The sequence below is a fragment of the Scyliorhinus torazame genome, chromosome 15 (genome assembly GCF_047496885.1).
Source record: "Scyliorhinus torazame isolate Kashiwa2021f chromosome 15, sScyTor2.1, whole genome shotgun sequence".
NCBI classification, from domain to species: Eukaryota; Metazoa; Chordata; class Chondrichthyes; order Carcharhiniformes; family Scyliorhinidae; genus Scyliorhinus; species Scyliorhinus torazame.
The window spans coordinates 177,821,228-177,836,454 of NC_092721.1; the positions used below are offsets into that span (position 1 = coordinate 177,821,228).

The 15,227-nt window shown below is 44.9% G+C and overlaps 1 protein-coding gene across 1 annotated transcript; it reads left to right on the forward strand.

Moving 5' to 3' along the window:
• Positions 1 to 71: 71 nt before the first annotated feature.
• Positions 72 to 12,027, forward strand: coa5 (cytochrome C oxidase assembly factor 5). The gene is made up of 3 exons (XM_072477189.1): positions 72 to 431; positions 8,220 to 8,303; positions 11,802 to 12,027. The coding sequence occupies exons 1-3, from the start codon at positions 330 to 332 to the stop codon at positions 11,841 to 11,843; spliced, it is 228 nt and encodes a 75-aa protein (XP_072333290.1). The 5' UTR covers positions 72 to 329; the 3' UTR covers positions 11,844 to 12,027.
• The last annotated feature ends 3,200 nt before the right edge of the window (positions 12,028 to 15,227 follow it).

The following is a 15,227-nucleotide window of genomic DNA, read 5'->3' on the forward strand; positions in this document are numbered from 1 at the left end:
GCGGGGGAAGACGTCGACACTGCGCATGCTCCGTCACTTGGGTCCCGAGGTCCCTGGCGCGGTGTATGCCGGAAGCTGTAGTCCTTCACGTCGGGGGCAACGGGAGGGCGCGACAATTCCCACGGTGCAGTGCGGAATCGCCCCGTTGAAGTATCGGTTTTCCCAGCACTCAGCGGGTAGAGGAGGAAGTAAGGAAAATTGTGCGTTAATATCCTCAGTGTCGTGAATAAGAAAATGTTCTGTTGAACCCGTTCTAGAATATTCGGAGGAGCAGGCCTACACTTCCGGAGGTTTGCGGGCCTTTGTGTTTACTGCCCAGACGCACGGTGATGCCTAAATATTATGAAGAGAAGGAGGAGGACGGCAGAGCCTGTGCTGGGGTGAGGGAGGACCTGAGGGCCTGCTTGCTGAATCACGACTGTGTGCTGAAGGTGCGAAAAAATAATTATCTTTATTGTCACAAGTATGCTTACATTAACACTGCAATGAATTTATTGTGAAAATCCCCTAGTTGTCACATTCTGGCGCCTGTTCGGGTGCACTGAGGGAGAATTCAGAATGTCCAATTCACCTAACAGCACGTCTTTCAGGAGGAAACTGGAGCACCTGGAGGGAACCTATGCAGACATGGGGAGAACGGGCAGGCTCCGCACCGGCAGTGACCCAAGTCAGGAATTGAACCTGTGACACCAGAGCTGTGAAGCAATTGTGCTAACCACTGCCCTACCGGAAATGGCATTCTTTCCCTTACGAACAGGGGAGATGAGTTTTTTTTTTAAACGCAGTGAGCTGTCAGGCAGCAGTGGAGACGGGTTCAACAGCAACGTTCAAAACAAAATCAGATGTACACTTTGGAAAGGGAAATATGTGAACAGCTTTGGGGAAGGAGCGAGGGTAGTGGGCCGAATGGACTCCTTGAGTGATGTATGGGGGGGGGCGGATTCATTAATATGTTAATGTATAGCAAATAGAATCCCTAAAGTACAGAAGGAGGCCATTTGGGCCGTTGAGTCTGCATTGACCCTTCGAATGAGCACTCTATCCACTCACCCAACAAATCCTCCTTGGGTCCCTGGTGCTGTGAGGCAGCAGTGCTAACCACTGTGCAGCCCCTGCCTAACCTGTCATTAAGTGTAAGGCTGTTCAGCTGAAATTAATAATGTGTTAAATTTTCACTTGGTTGATAATATAACCAGTGATCAGGTGGTTTTGAAGGCTATTGCATCCCTGGCTTTGTAAATGGAACTATAGAGCACAAAAACAAGGAAGCTGTGCAAAAGCAAAATACCATGGTCACTGGAAATCTGAAATTAAAAGAGAAAATGCTTGTGTTATGTGCCAGGGTTTAGAGAACCCCAAAGTGTGGCATGGAGTTCACCTGACCCACAACTTTTAATAGATTGTGGTATGGGGAGCACACGGCCCACTTTACAGGTGTGGTAGAGCAGAAATGGAAAAGTATTTTTTAAAGCAAAACAATGTATATTCTATGAACTCAAGTTAACCTTTTTAAAACATACAGTGAACATCTTAGTAACCATCAATTCAAATACAACCCCGAAAGAATACAACACTAAGTTATCCTTTTTTTAAAATCTATTTTATTGAAAAAAAATTTCGATCACAATTTTTTCCCTTTACAAATCAAACATAACAGTAAAGAAAATTTAACAACAAACAAATGGCTAATCAACATGGTAATCTAATCGTTTAACATAAACTAAAACTTCCACCACCCCTCCCCCCTGGGCTGCTGCTGCTGGTCATCTGTCTTCCCTCTAACGTTCCCCTAGGTAGTCGAGGAATGGTTGCCACCGCCTGGTGAACCCTTGAGCCAATCCTCTCAGCGCAAACTTTATCTGCTCCAGTTTTATGAACCCCGCCATATCGTTTACCCAGGCCTCCAGTCCGGGAGGTTTCGCCTCCTTCCACATGAGTAGAATCCTACGCCGGGCTACTAGGGACGCAAAGGCCACAACGTCGGCCTCTTTCGCCTCCTGCACTCCCGGCTCATCCGCAACTCCAAATAAAGCTAGCCCCCAGCCTGGTTTGACCCGGGCCTTCACCACCTTGGAAATCACTCCCGTCACTCCCTTCCAATACCCCTCCAGTGCCGGGCACGACCAAAACATATGTGCGTGGTTTGCTGGGCTTCCGCAGCACCTCCCACACTTGTCCTCCACTCCGAAGAACCTGCTCAGTCTTTCTCCCGTTATGTGTGCTCTATGTAGCACCTTGAATTGAATCAGGCTAAGCCTGGCGCACGAGGAAGAGGAATTTACCCTGCTTAGGGCATCAGCCCACATACCCTCCTCTATCTCCTCCCCTAGCTCTTCTTCCCACTTTCCTTTTAATTCGCCCACCAACTCCTCCCCCTCCTCCCTCATCTCTCGGTATATCTCTGACACCTTGCCCTCTCCGACCCACACCCCCGAAAGCACTCTGTCCTGAATCCCCTGTGCCGGGAGCAGCGGAGATTCCCTCACCTGTTGTCTTGTGAATGCCCTCACCTGCATATATCTAAGGAAGTTTCCCCGGGGCAACTTATACTTTTCCTCCAATGCTCCCAAGCTCGCAAACGTCCCATCTATAAATAAATCTCCCACCCTCCTAATTCCCAACTGTGCCAGCTCTGAAATCCTCCATCCATTCTTCCTGGGGTGAACCTACGGTTGTTCCTGATTGGGGACTCCACCAGGGCTCCCCGCACACCTCTCTGTTGCCTCCATTGTCCCCAGATATTCAATGTTGCCGCCACCACCGGGTTCGTGGTAAACTTTTTTGGTGAGAGCGGTAGCGGCGCCATCACCAGCGCCTCTAAGCTCGTCCCTTTACAGGACTTTCTCTCCAGTCTTTTCCACGCCGCTCCCTCTCCCTCCATCATCCATTTACGAATCATCGCCACATTGGCAGCCCAATAGTAGTCGCCCAAATTCGGTAGCGCCAATCCTCCTCTGTCCCTGCTACGTTGTAGGAACCCCCTCCTTACCCTCGGGACTTTCCCTGCCCACACAAAGCTCGTGATGCTCCTGTCTATTTTTTAAAAAACGGTCTTAGTGATTAGTATAGGGAGACATTGAAATACAAATAAGAACCTCGGGAGGACCATCATCTTAATTGCCTGCACTCTGCCCACCAACGACAGAGGCTGCATGTCCCACCTCTTGAAGTCCTCCTCCATTTGTTCTACCAATCGTGTCAGATTAAGTCTGTGTAAGGTTCCCCAGCTCCTAGCGATCTGAATCCCCAGGTATCGGAAGTTTCTTTCCACTTTCCTTAGAGGCAGGCCTTCTATCTCTCTACTCTGGTCCCCTGGGTGTATCACGAATAGTTCACTCTTCCCCATGTTAAGCCTATATCCCGAGAAATCTCCGAACTCCCTCAATATCTGCATGACCTCTACCATCCCCCCCGCTGGGTCCGACACATACAAAAGTAGGTCATCCGCGTATAGCGAGACTCGGTGTTCTTCTCCCCCTCTAATCACCCCTCTCCATTTCCTGGAGTCTCTCAACGCCATGGCCAGAGGTTCAATTGCCAACGCGAACAACAGTGGAGATAGTGGGCATCCCTGTCTTATTCCCCTATATAGTCGGAAATACTCCGATCTTTGCCGACCCGTGACTACACTTGCCGTTGGGGCCCCATAAAGAAGTTTGACCCAGCTAATAAACCCGTTCCCGAACCCGAACCTCCTTAACACCTCCCATAAGTACTCCCACTCCACCCTATCAAATGCCTTCTCTGCATCCATTGCCGCCACTATCTCTGCCTCCCCCTCCACTGGGGGCATCATTATCACCCCTAATAGTCGTTGCACGTTGACATTCAGTTGTCTCCCCTTTACGAACCCTGTCTGGTCTTCGTGCACCACCCCCGGGACACAGTCCTCTATCCTCGATGCCAGTACCTTTGCCAGCAATTTGGCATCCACATTCAATAATGAAATAGGTCTAAAGGACCCGCACTGCAATGGATCTTTATCCCTCTTCAGAATTGCCGATATCGTCGCCTCCGACATTGTCAGGGGTAAAGTCCCTCCTTCCCTGGCCTCATGGAACGTCCTCACCAACAACGGGGCCAACAAGTCCACGTATTTTCTATAAAATTCCACCGGGAACCCGTCTGGTCCCGGAGCCTTCCCTGCTTGCATGTTCCCCAGCCCCTTAATAACCTCGTCCACCCCAATCGGTGCCCCCAGGCCTTCCACCTCCTGCTCCTCCACCCTCGGGAACCTCAATTGATCCAGGAACTGCCGCATCCCCTCCTCTCCCTCTGGGGTTGGGACCTATACAGTCCCTCATAAAAGGTCTTGAACACCTCGTTTATCTTCCCTGCGCTTCGCACCGTGGCTCCCTTTTCGTCTCTAATTCCCCCTATCTCCCTCGCCGCTGTCCTCCTTCGCAACTGATGAGCCAGCAGGCGACTAGCCTTTTCCCCATATTCATACCTCCTCCCCTGTGCCTTCCTCCACAGCACCTCCGCCTTTCTGGTGGTCATGAGGTCAAACTCCGTCTGGAGTCGCCTCCTCTCCCTGTACAGTCCCTCCTCCGGGGTCTCTGCAAATTCCCTGTCCACCCTTAAAATCTCCCCCAGTATTCTTTCCCTTTCCTTGGCCTCTGTTTTCCCTTTGTGGGCCCCAATGGAGATCAGCTCTCCTCTGACCACCGCTTTTAGTGCTTCCCATACCACTCCCACACGGACCTCCCCGTCGTCATTGGCCTCCAGGTACCTCTCAATACACCCCCGCACTCTTCCACACACTCCCTCATCCGCCAACAATCCCACATCTAATCGCCAGAGTGCTCTCTGCTCCCTTTCCTCTCCTAGTTCCAGGTCCACCCAGTGTGGGGCATGGTCCGAAACCGCTAAGGCTGAATACTCAGCTTCTTCCACCCTTGAGATCAACGACCTTCCCAGAACAAAAAAATCTATCCGGGAGTACACTTTATGGACATGGGAGAAGAAGGAGAACTCCCTGGCCCTCGGTCTAAGAAATCGCCATGGATCCACTCCCCCCATTTGGTCCATAAACCCCTTGAGCACCTTGGCCGCTGCCGGCCTTCTTCCGGTCTTTGATCTGGATCTACCTAACCCTGGGTCCAGCACGGTATTGAAGTCCCCTCCCAAGATCAAGTTTCCTACCTCCAGGTCCGGTATACGACCCAACATCCGTCTCATAAATCCCGCATCGTCCCAATTCGGGGCATATACATTAATCAACACGACCTCCATTCCCTCCAGCCTGCCACTCACCATTACATATCTACCTCCGCTATCTGCTACGATGTTCTTTGCTTCAAATGCTACCCGTTTCCCCACCAATATGGCCACCCCTCTATTCTTTGCATCTAGTCCTGAGTGGAACACCTGTCCCACCCATCCTTTCCTTAACCTAACTTGGTCCGCCACCTTCAGGTGCGTCTCTTGGAGCATAGCCACGTCTGCCCTTAGTCCTTTCAAGTGCGTGAGCACTTGGGCCCTTTTAATCGGTCCATTCAGGCCTCTCACGTTCCACGTGATCAGCCTCACTAGGGGGCTACCTGCCCCCCTCCCGTGTCGACTAGCCATCACCTTCTCTAGACCAGTCCCATATCCCGCCTCCGCGCTCCCACCCGCTCCCCAGGCGTCGCATTCCATCCCCGTCCACCCACTCTTTAACCATTTCCTTTTTGATTTCCGCAGCAGCAACCCAGTTGTCCCCCCCCCCCCCCCCCCCGCTAGATCCCTTTCTAGCGTGATTGCTCCCCCATATTACTTCCGCAAGTCAGCTGACTTCAACTGACCCCGGCTACTCCTGCTCACTCCTTGACCCCCCCCCCGTGTGGGGAACTCCCTTGCGCCTGTCTTCCCGCCATAATCTTTCTGGCGCGGGAACATCCCTTTATCTGACCCGCCTCTTGTGGTGCAGCTCCCTTTCCTCTCCCCCTCCCATTCCTCATTCTCCGCCTATGTCCCTTCTTTCCCCCCTCACCGGCGCCCACATTTCCTAGTGTCTCCCCCCATCCCAATTTACTTCTCTATTTACATCAACCATAACAATAACAATAACATTCCCTACAGTATCAGTCCCTCAGTTCCGATCCAATTTCTCCTCTTTAATAAAGGTCCATGCTTCTTCCGCCGTATCAAAATAATGGTGTCTCTCCTGGTACGTAACCCATAGTCGTGCCGGCTGCAGCATCCCGAACTTCACCTTTTTGTGTAACACCTCCTTGGCTCGGTTAAAACTCGCCCTCCTTCTCGCCACCTCCGCACTCCAATCCTGGTACACCCGTACCACTGCATTCTCCCATCTGCTACTCTGCACCTTTTTAGCCCATCTCAGGACCTCTTCTCTATCTTTAAGGCGGTGAAATCGCACGATTGTCGCCCTGGATGGTTCTCCCGCTTTTGGTCTTCTCGCCGGGATCCGATGTGCCCACTCCACCTCCAAGGAGCCCGTAGGGGCCTCAGCTCCCATCAATGAGCTTAGCATCGTACTTACATAAGCTCCACAGTCCGCACCTTCCACTCCCTCAGGGAGACCCAGTATCCGAAGGTTCTTCCTTCGCGCTCTGTTTTCTAGGGCCTCAATCCTTTCAATGCACTTTTTATGGAGTGCCTCGTGCGTCTGTGTTTTGACCGCCAGGCCCAGGATCTCGTCCTCATTATCCGTCACCTTCTGCTCCACCACGCGGAGCTCTGTCTCCTGGGTCCTTTGTGCCTCCTTGAGCCCCTCAATTGCCTGTAGCATCGGGGTCAGCACCTCCCTCTTTAGTAGCTCCACACACCGTCTCAGGAATTCGTCTTGCTCGGGCTCCCATGTCGCCTGGGCTTTCTCCGCCGCCATCTTGTGTCTTCTCCCTTTCTGTCCCTTTCGTCGAAGATTCCTCGCGCTGCAGCCGCCGCCGCCGCCGATATTTTCCTCTTTCGTTGGGGGGGGGACTCCCTATTCACTCACCCCACACCGGGTTTCGTCGATCAAAAATTTCCCGTTGGGGCTCTTAAAAGAGCCCGAAGGTCCGTTGGAACTGGAGCCGCCGAAACGTGCGGCTTAGCTGGTCATCGCCGCAACCGGAAGTCAACACTAAGTTATCCTTAATAACTTCCCAAACAACATCCAGAAGACAGAAGAAACACCTTTTAACAGAAGCACATCAGGTTTACATTCACTACTGAAAACATTTATAATTCTGAATTCACCAGGAGATAGTCTTTTATGGCAGAGAGATCAACAGTACAGCTACTCTGTCTGGCTTCAGTTCCAACACTGAAAATGAAACTAAAACACACCCTGCAGCAAACAGCCTAAAACGAAAATAAAAAGCTGAGACAGCCCAGCTCCACCCACACTGGCATCACTAATACACACCCATTTCTTAAAGGTACATTTCTTAAACACCCATTTCTTAAAGGTACTCTCACATGGCACTTGCAATACTCAACAGATAGTGATGCAAAACCTTTGTAAAATACCAGTTTGGTCTCGGCTGGAGTATTGTGGCCAATTCTGGGCACCAAACTTATTAAGAAGAACTTCAAGACTTTGGAAAGGGTATTGAGGAGACTGCAGAATGAGAACGGGGATAAGGGACTTGTGTTATGTAGCAAATCTGGAGCACCACTCTAGAACAAAGGAAGGTTAAGGAGAGATTTGATAGAAAACCATGAGATTTTAAATACCTATGATAAGGCATAATACCCATGATAAGGAGTAATTAAGGAGAAACCATTTTTTTGCAGTGGCAAAGGAGTCCGTAACCAACGGATACAAATGTAAGGTAATTGAAAAAGAACCATAGGGGGGAAAAAAATCACGAGCTGTTATGATTTGGAATACAATGCCTGAAACGATGATGGAAAAGCTGATTCAGTAGTAACTTTCAAAAGGAAAGTGAAGTACATACTTGAAGGAGAAGAAAGTGCAAGATTATGATTCAGTCAGTGGAATGAAATTCATTGAAAAAAACAATCCAAAGAGCTGGCACAGGCAAAGTGGACTGAATGACCCCCTTCTATGCTGCGTCTGTTGTATGATTCTCTGAAAAAAGCAAGCTGTCTACTCCAAACGCAGACTTTCTAGCAATTATGTTAGCACATCTTTGAGTTGGAAGCAGTGTCTTGCAAGCTTACTCCCAATATCCAAGTAGTTAATTAACATCAATATCAAATCTTATTTAACAAAAAGTCATCTACTCCATTATACCTAAATTTTGACTCATTTGTATTTCAAGTAGGAAGGAAAGACACCAAAACAATGCTTAAAAGAAGGACATTGCAAGGCATTACAGGTTACTTTCTTTGAATGTAAAAGATCAATGGTATGTATCAATTTTAAATTATTTGTTTTAGAAACAACATAATATTTGTTCTACATTTTTGGGTGAAAAAGTCTCTGAACCGTTTAGATTTCACAAAATTCCAAAGCAAGTTTCACTTCTTGAAAATAGTGGTTGGTTTTGTGTGTTCATAAAGATAACTGATCTAATATCGGAAACTTTTTATGTTTTTGATTTGGTAACTGTTGCCCACAAAACAGACTGGCAGTTCTGACATTGCGGCATTGGCCAGATTTTGTGGGAGATGTTTGACTTCATTACCCCTGTGAAACTGACCTCATTACCCCTGTGAAACTGACCTCAGCTTCAAGATTCAAATTATGGGAAGAGTAATGCGGAAATCCTGAAGTTTCAGCTGCTACTCACTGCTCCACTGCAGGGTTTGCTGTAGTACCCCCACTGACAGAGCTGCCAATCATTGCAATCAGTTGATGTGGTGAGGACCTCCCTTTTCCGCAACATTGTTAGAAACCCCATAAAAGGAGTAGCTAGATTTTTAACAGGAGTGTAATCAATAGCTATTATTCAGCAACTGAGTCGATTTTACATTTGTAGATCATTATTAAGTACAGTGTTTTTGTTAAAACACACAATTTCATCTTCTACTGTCAGTTGTAAATACCCGATTTTTAGTTTTCTCTCTGTAAAGTGTTTAAAAATTGTTCTATTTTAGTGCTATTCATTTCTTCGTTGGCAGTCTCCGAATCTTTTTAATATGATTGGTCACTTGGACAGATGATATCATCATGGCAGCTCCACACTGGGCATCCCCATTAAGGAACACCTGCAATCTACTGCATGGCAGAGAGTTAGAATTCTTGCCACAGAAATCATTGGAGCCCTTGTTGCTGCCTTTAAAGAACGGCACACTAAGAGTCCATGCTTTGCCACTGATTGCAGATTCTAGGTCCATGAATTGATGGCAACTGGCACTTTTAGGCTGTTAGTTTCACTATAAAAAACCCTTTATTAAAAAAAAAAAAACAATACCTTGATGAATGAGGTATAATTTTTGGCAGTGTACTCTGTGACCTCTCTGGTCTGAAATGCTTGGGGCCAAGCTATTTCTGGATTATGGAATTTTCCAGATTATAGAATGATGTTAGGATGCCTAACCCCAACCCAAAAACACAATAGATTGTGTATTGACCTGAAACAGAAAAAATTGATAGAACATAATGCAGTAATAAATTGTTTTCCTTATCGAAATATTGTATTTTTAATGTTTGTATTCTGTCAAACTGGTGTTCGAGTCTGCTCAAAATATTTCCAGGCAAGTGGTGTTGCCGAACAGTAGGTTTCGGGACTGGAGACGTTGCAATGCATATTTATGGGCAGCATGGTAGCAAAGTGGTTAGCACTACAGCTTCACAGCGCCAGGTTCCCAGGTTCGATTCCCTCTGTGTACCCAAACTAGCGCCGGAATGTGGGGACTCGGGCCTTTTCACAGTAACTTCATTGCAGTGTTAATGTAAGCCTACTTGTGACAATAAAGATTATTATTATTAATTATTGCTATTAAATGACCTCATTTGCAAAGTAAAGCTAATTTTATATTTGTTGAATGTCTAATTTCTTTTAAATTTCACATTTCTAAAATATTGATATTTAAGCTCCTATCTAAATCCAATCATCCTTTAATTTGCTATCTGAAAATTTAAATTAAAAGTGAAATTAATTCCGACTGCTTAACTTACTTGCTGACATTACTGCTGCTGCACGCCAGTAAATCCCCTTCATTTAGACCAGACTTCAACTGCTATCTGGAAAAAAGGAAGATAGCTAGATCTTTGGGCAGTTTTGTTTGCGATCAGAAGCAAGTTTTGTCACTGAGTGCAAAATCTGAGGCAGTTTTGGAGCTCAGATTTTATTAAAAGCTTCAATTGCGTTCTCATCAATTCATGTATAAAGAATTAACACTGCCTATGACAACATTACAAAGTTATATCGTGGCCAAGAGATTTGGATATTCAAACATTTCCACATGCTTTCTGCCCCGGCATTGGCATAACCTAGGCAAAATTGAATTACATAGCACTAATAATTGGGGAATTTTAAGTTATGCTCTTAACCGCTTTCTGCTGGAGTATCTGCGGTCTTTCATGCTGGTTCAAAAGTCCATTTGCTCAAAGCAACCTTCATCCACGAAACTGTCCACGGCCACAGTCAAGATTATAAGCTTCTGCTGATCTCATCTGTCCAAAGAATCACATAGTGTCCCAAGGACCTGGCTACAGGGGCCCCATGTGAACTCAGCATTATTTGCAGTGGCCAACTGGCAGAGGTCAATTACTTCCAATAACTTTAGGAATGTGCTTTCTCTTATTCCTGGGAACTATTTCACAATCTGGTCTGATTTTCTTGCTGAATTCTTTTCACATTTTATTACTGTATTTCACTTTTTGCCATCATGTTTAGTTTTTATCTTGTTAACATCTCTACATCCACTTGAGATAACCTTTGAAAAGTGCACCTTGGATCTCTCTTTTCCCTGTTGTAAAAGTGAATTTAAAAGTTATTAGCTGCCTCTTATTGGAGAAATTGCTTCCTCCCAGTCTTGTTTATGTCTGTCCTATTAAAGAGACTTTCCTATCTGATCATTCTGGATCTTGTTGAAAACATTAACCTATCTTTCTCCTTCAGACTCTGTTGATTGAGCTTTTCTAGCTCAGTAATTTTTCTCCACTTTTTTAAATTGGGAGAATAGCTAAACACTGTGGATGCTGGAAATAAAAACAACAAAGGCTAGAAATACAGGCCAGGCAGTACCTGAAGAGGGAAAGAGTTAACATTTCTTGTTGATGACCTTGCATCAGTACTAAAAGAAATGTAGTGATGTAACAAATACAGAGGTAAGGAAATTAGGAAGGTGAGCAAAGAAGAAAAGAGAATGTCTGTTAGGGTGGAAGGCAACAATAATTAATTGACAAAATGGATGATGATGCAAGGCAGAAAGAAGTGACAATGAGACAAACGATGGGTCTGGAAGAGCTGAAAGTGACGCAAACAGCATCACCAATAGAAACTGGTGTCTCGAAAACAAATGAGGAGTGGCTATGATCTGAAATTGTTGAACTTCATGTTGAGTTCAGATGGCTGTAAATTGCCTAATCCTGAAGATTCCATTGAGCTTCATTGGAACAGGAGGCTGAAGGCAGAGGTCAAAGTCGGAGTAAAGAGGAGAGTAGAATTGGCAAGGGACCGGAAATCTGGGGTCATGCTTACGGACTGAATGGAGGTGTTCCACAAAGCAATTACAAGGTCTGCAATTTGTCTTTCTATATAAAATGCATTGAGTGTATCTAAGTGCTTATTCCGTAGGTACCCATTTCCAATTATCCTTTTTCCAAAGACTAGTTGGGATCTAGGGGGGAAACAATGATTTATATTGGACTGTAGAGATTGTTTATTTAAAATACCAAAAGGGAGCCATTCAAAATGTTGCAATTCATTACTGTGCTATGGATTTTGTTTTTAAAGCTGGATAACCGAACTCGGTTCAGAGGAAGAAAAGGATATTAGAAATAGAGGAATGCTGCAGAATACTGTGATAGAGGAATGCTGCAGAACTGAATTATATTTATGGTTTTGGATGACACTTTTTGAATGATGTATAAACAGTAGTACTCTCAATTGATTTGGAAAATCATTTAATGTTTGACTGTTCTCTTTTATATGAGAATTAATAAAGGTATAATTTTTGGAATATATGTTTGATTTTATTCCTGCAACTTATCTGTTTTGATCATTTGTTTCCTGAATTTATTTTGTTAAAGTATTGTCACAGTTGAGGAAAGCAAGTGGTGCAGGTGTTTAATGCATCTTTGCCATAAATTTTAATAACTGTTAACTTCCTGTGTAAGACATCCCACTCTTTGTATTACAGGAGCAATTTAATCACTGAAGAGCTTTTAGAAATCAGAATGAGCTCATTTGAGGTAGCTTCTTGCATTGCTTCCAAGACACGACTAATGGATTTCACTCTGATATACTAATGAAATAAAAACATTTCTAAGTGTGTTTGGATAATCAATTAATATGTATCTCAAATGATGCAAATACTATATAAGGGGCTGTTTAGCACAGGGCTAAATCGCTGGCTTTGAAAGCAGACCAAGGCAGGTCAGCAGCACGGTTCGATTCCCGTAACAGCCTCCACGAACAGGTGCTGGAATGTGGCGACTAGGGGCTTTTCACAGTAACTTCATTTGAAACCTACTTGTGACAAGCGATTTTCATTTCATTTCATATACAATTTTATAATTAATTAAGACAATTACAATTAAACACCAGTTTAAGGGGGATCAAGTCAGCAATATTTTTATTGTACCTTGCTGTCAGCTATAAGGTAACATTAAAATATAGATAATATATAGCTGAGAGCATTTGGTAGTACTTCTTATGTAAAGAAATAACTTACATTTTCTTAGGTCTATTCATGTCTTTCAGGCATCATGAAGGAGTTTGTTACTTCAGAAATTCAGTCACTTGTCACATGTGCAAATACAAGTCAAGTGACACACAACAAGGCCCAACAAATTAAAATGAACTAAATGACCATTAAATCTGTTTTTAAATATTGTTGCCTGATGAATTAATGTTGACAAGGGCACTGGGAAAGGAAAACTCCCCTCTTTGAACAATGTAATGGGATCATTTACATTCATTTGATCAGATCAACAAGATCTCGGTTTAACTTATCTGAATACTGTTCTACAAATTCCAATAAATTGCTAATCTAGATTGTATACAAAAGAGGTTTGAATTCACACTTCTAACTTGCGAGTAGCAAACTCAGACCTGATGCCCAGTATTGTTCATTACATATCACTGACTACTTTCAAGTTTGGCTATGGTGACACCATTTTAACCATATGCACTAATTTTAGTAGAAACGCCTTGCAAACTATAAGTAAGGTACTTCTATTCAGTCAACAAACATTTGCTAACATTCAGTGAAAATATTTGCAGTCTTTTCCTTTCATCTATATTTGGAATTGTGGCATGAATTTGTCAAACACCGCACATCTCAATGCTTCGAGATTCTAGTTCATCCATTTTGACTTTATCAAAGAGATTGCTGACTTGGTAGAAAAGTACCTACCAACTCGCACCCAGCCCTGCAGAGTTGGATGCTGCTTGCCCTTTACCATGGCATGTCCTGTTCGAACTGTCTATTATGGGTTGTACTTTTGTTTTCTGTTTTCCTGAAGTGCTTTTTCTCATGGTCAAGCTGACCAGAATGGCTGTTCCCATCTCCATATAATATTGTTGGTGCAGCCCTGGTGCTGAACCTGCTGTTTTGAGACAGGTTATAGTTCATGTTAGCGGAAGTATAATGGAATTGCATCCCCAATGACTTAATCTCTTGCATTTCTGGTCAGTAAATTAAAAAAATCATATCATGATTGTTGACTAGCCACATGTATAATATGTTAGCCACTAGTCATAACATTGCTGTAGTTTATCAGCACCACCATTACAATGTTTCCATGAATCCTCTGGCTGCATTTAGTCTTTGGTGCAACCCAGTAAAAAATACACAGGAATATTGTAAACAAAAATAAAACTGATTGCGTAAGAGACATGTGAAATGGTTGTGTCCACAAAGAATGAAGCTGTCAGTGTTTGCATGCAGCAGGATCCGGAAAACATTCTGGCTTGGGCATTTAAGTGGTAAGTAATATATGTACTGTAATTGACAGATAATGACAATCTCCACCAGAATATCTAACCACCTCCCCATGACATTCAACAGCATTACTATCAACAGTCTGGGGTCATTATATATATTTTTTTAAATAATATTTTATTGAAAATGTTTGGTCAACCAACACAGTACATTGTGCATCCTTTACACAACATTGTAACAATACAGATAATAATGACCTTTTTAAATTTAAACAAAAACAACAACAAATAAATAAATATTAAATAACAAAAAATAAAAACTAGCCCTAATTGGCAACTGCCTTGTCTCAGGCCACACCCCCCCCCCCCAAGTCCTGGGCTGCTGCTGCTGCCTTCTTTGTTCTCCCCTATCTATCTTTCTGCAAGATATTCGACGAACGGTTGCCACCGCCTAGTAAACCCTTGAGCCGACCCCCTTAGGACGAACTTAATCCGCTCTAACTTTATGAACCCCGCCATATCATTTATCCAGGTCTCCACCCCCGGGGGCTTGGCTTCTTTCCACATTAGCAATATTCTGCGCCGGGCTACTAGGGACGCAAAGGCCAAAACATCGGCCTCTTTCGCCTCCTGCACTCCCGGCTCTTGTGCAACCCCAAATATAGCCAACCCCCAGCTTGGTTCGACCCGGACTCCTACTACTTTCGAAAGCACCTTTGTCACCCCCATCCAAAACCCCTGTAGTGCCGGGCATGACCAAAACATATGGGTATGATTCGCTGGGCTTCTCGAGCACCTCGCACACCTGTCCTCCACCCCAAAAAATTTACTGAGCCGTGTTCCAGTCATATGTGCCCTGTGTAATACCTTAAACTGAATCAGGCTTAGCCTGGCGCACGAGGACGACGAGTTTACCCTGTTTAGGGCATCTGCCCACATCCCCTCCTCAATCTCCTCCCCTAGCTCTTCTTCCCATTTCCCTTTTAGTTCGTCCATCATAGTCTCCCCTTCGTCTCTCATTTCCCTATATATATCCGACACCTTACCGTCCCCCACCCATTTCTTTGAGATGACTCTGTCCTGCACCTCTTGTGTCGGGAGCTGCGGGAATTCCCTCACCTGTTGCCTCGCAAAAGCCCTCAATTGCATGTACCTGAATGCATTCCCTTGGGGCAACCCATATTTGTCTGGGGTCATTATTGATCAGAAATTTCAGTGGTGCAGTGGTTAGCACTGCTGCCTCATGGCACCAAGGACTTGGGTTAGAACCCTGCC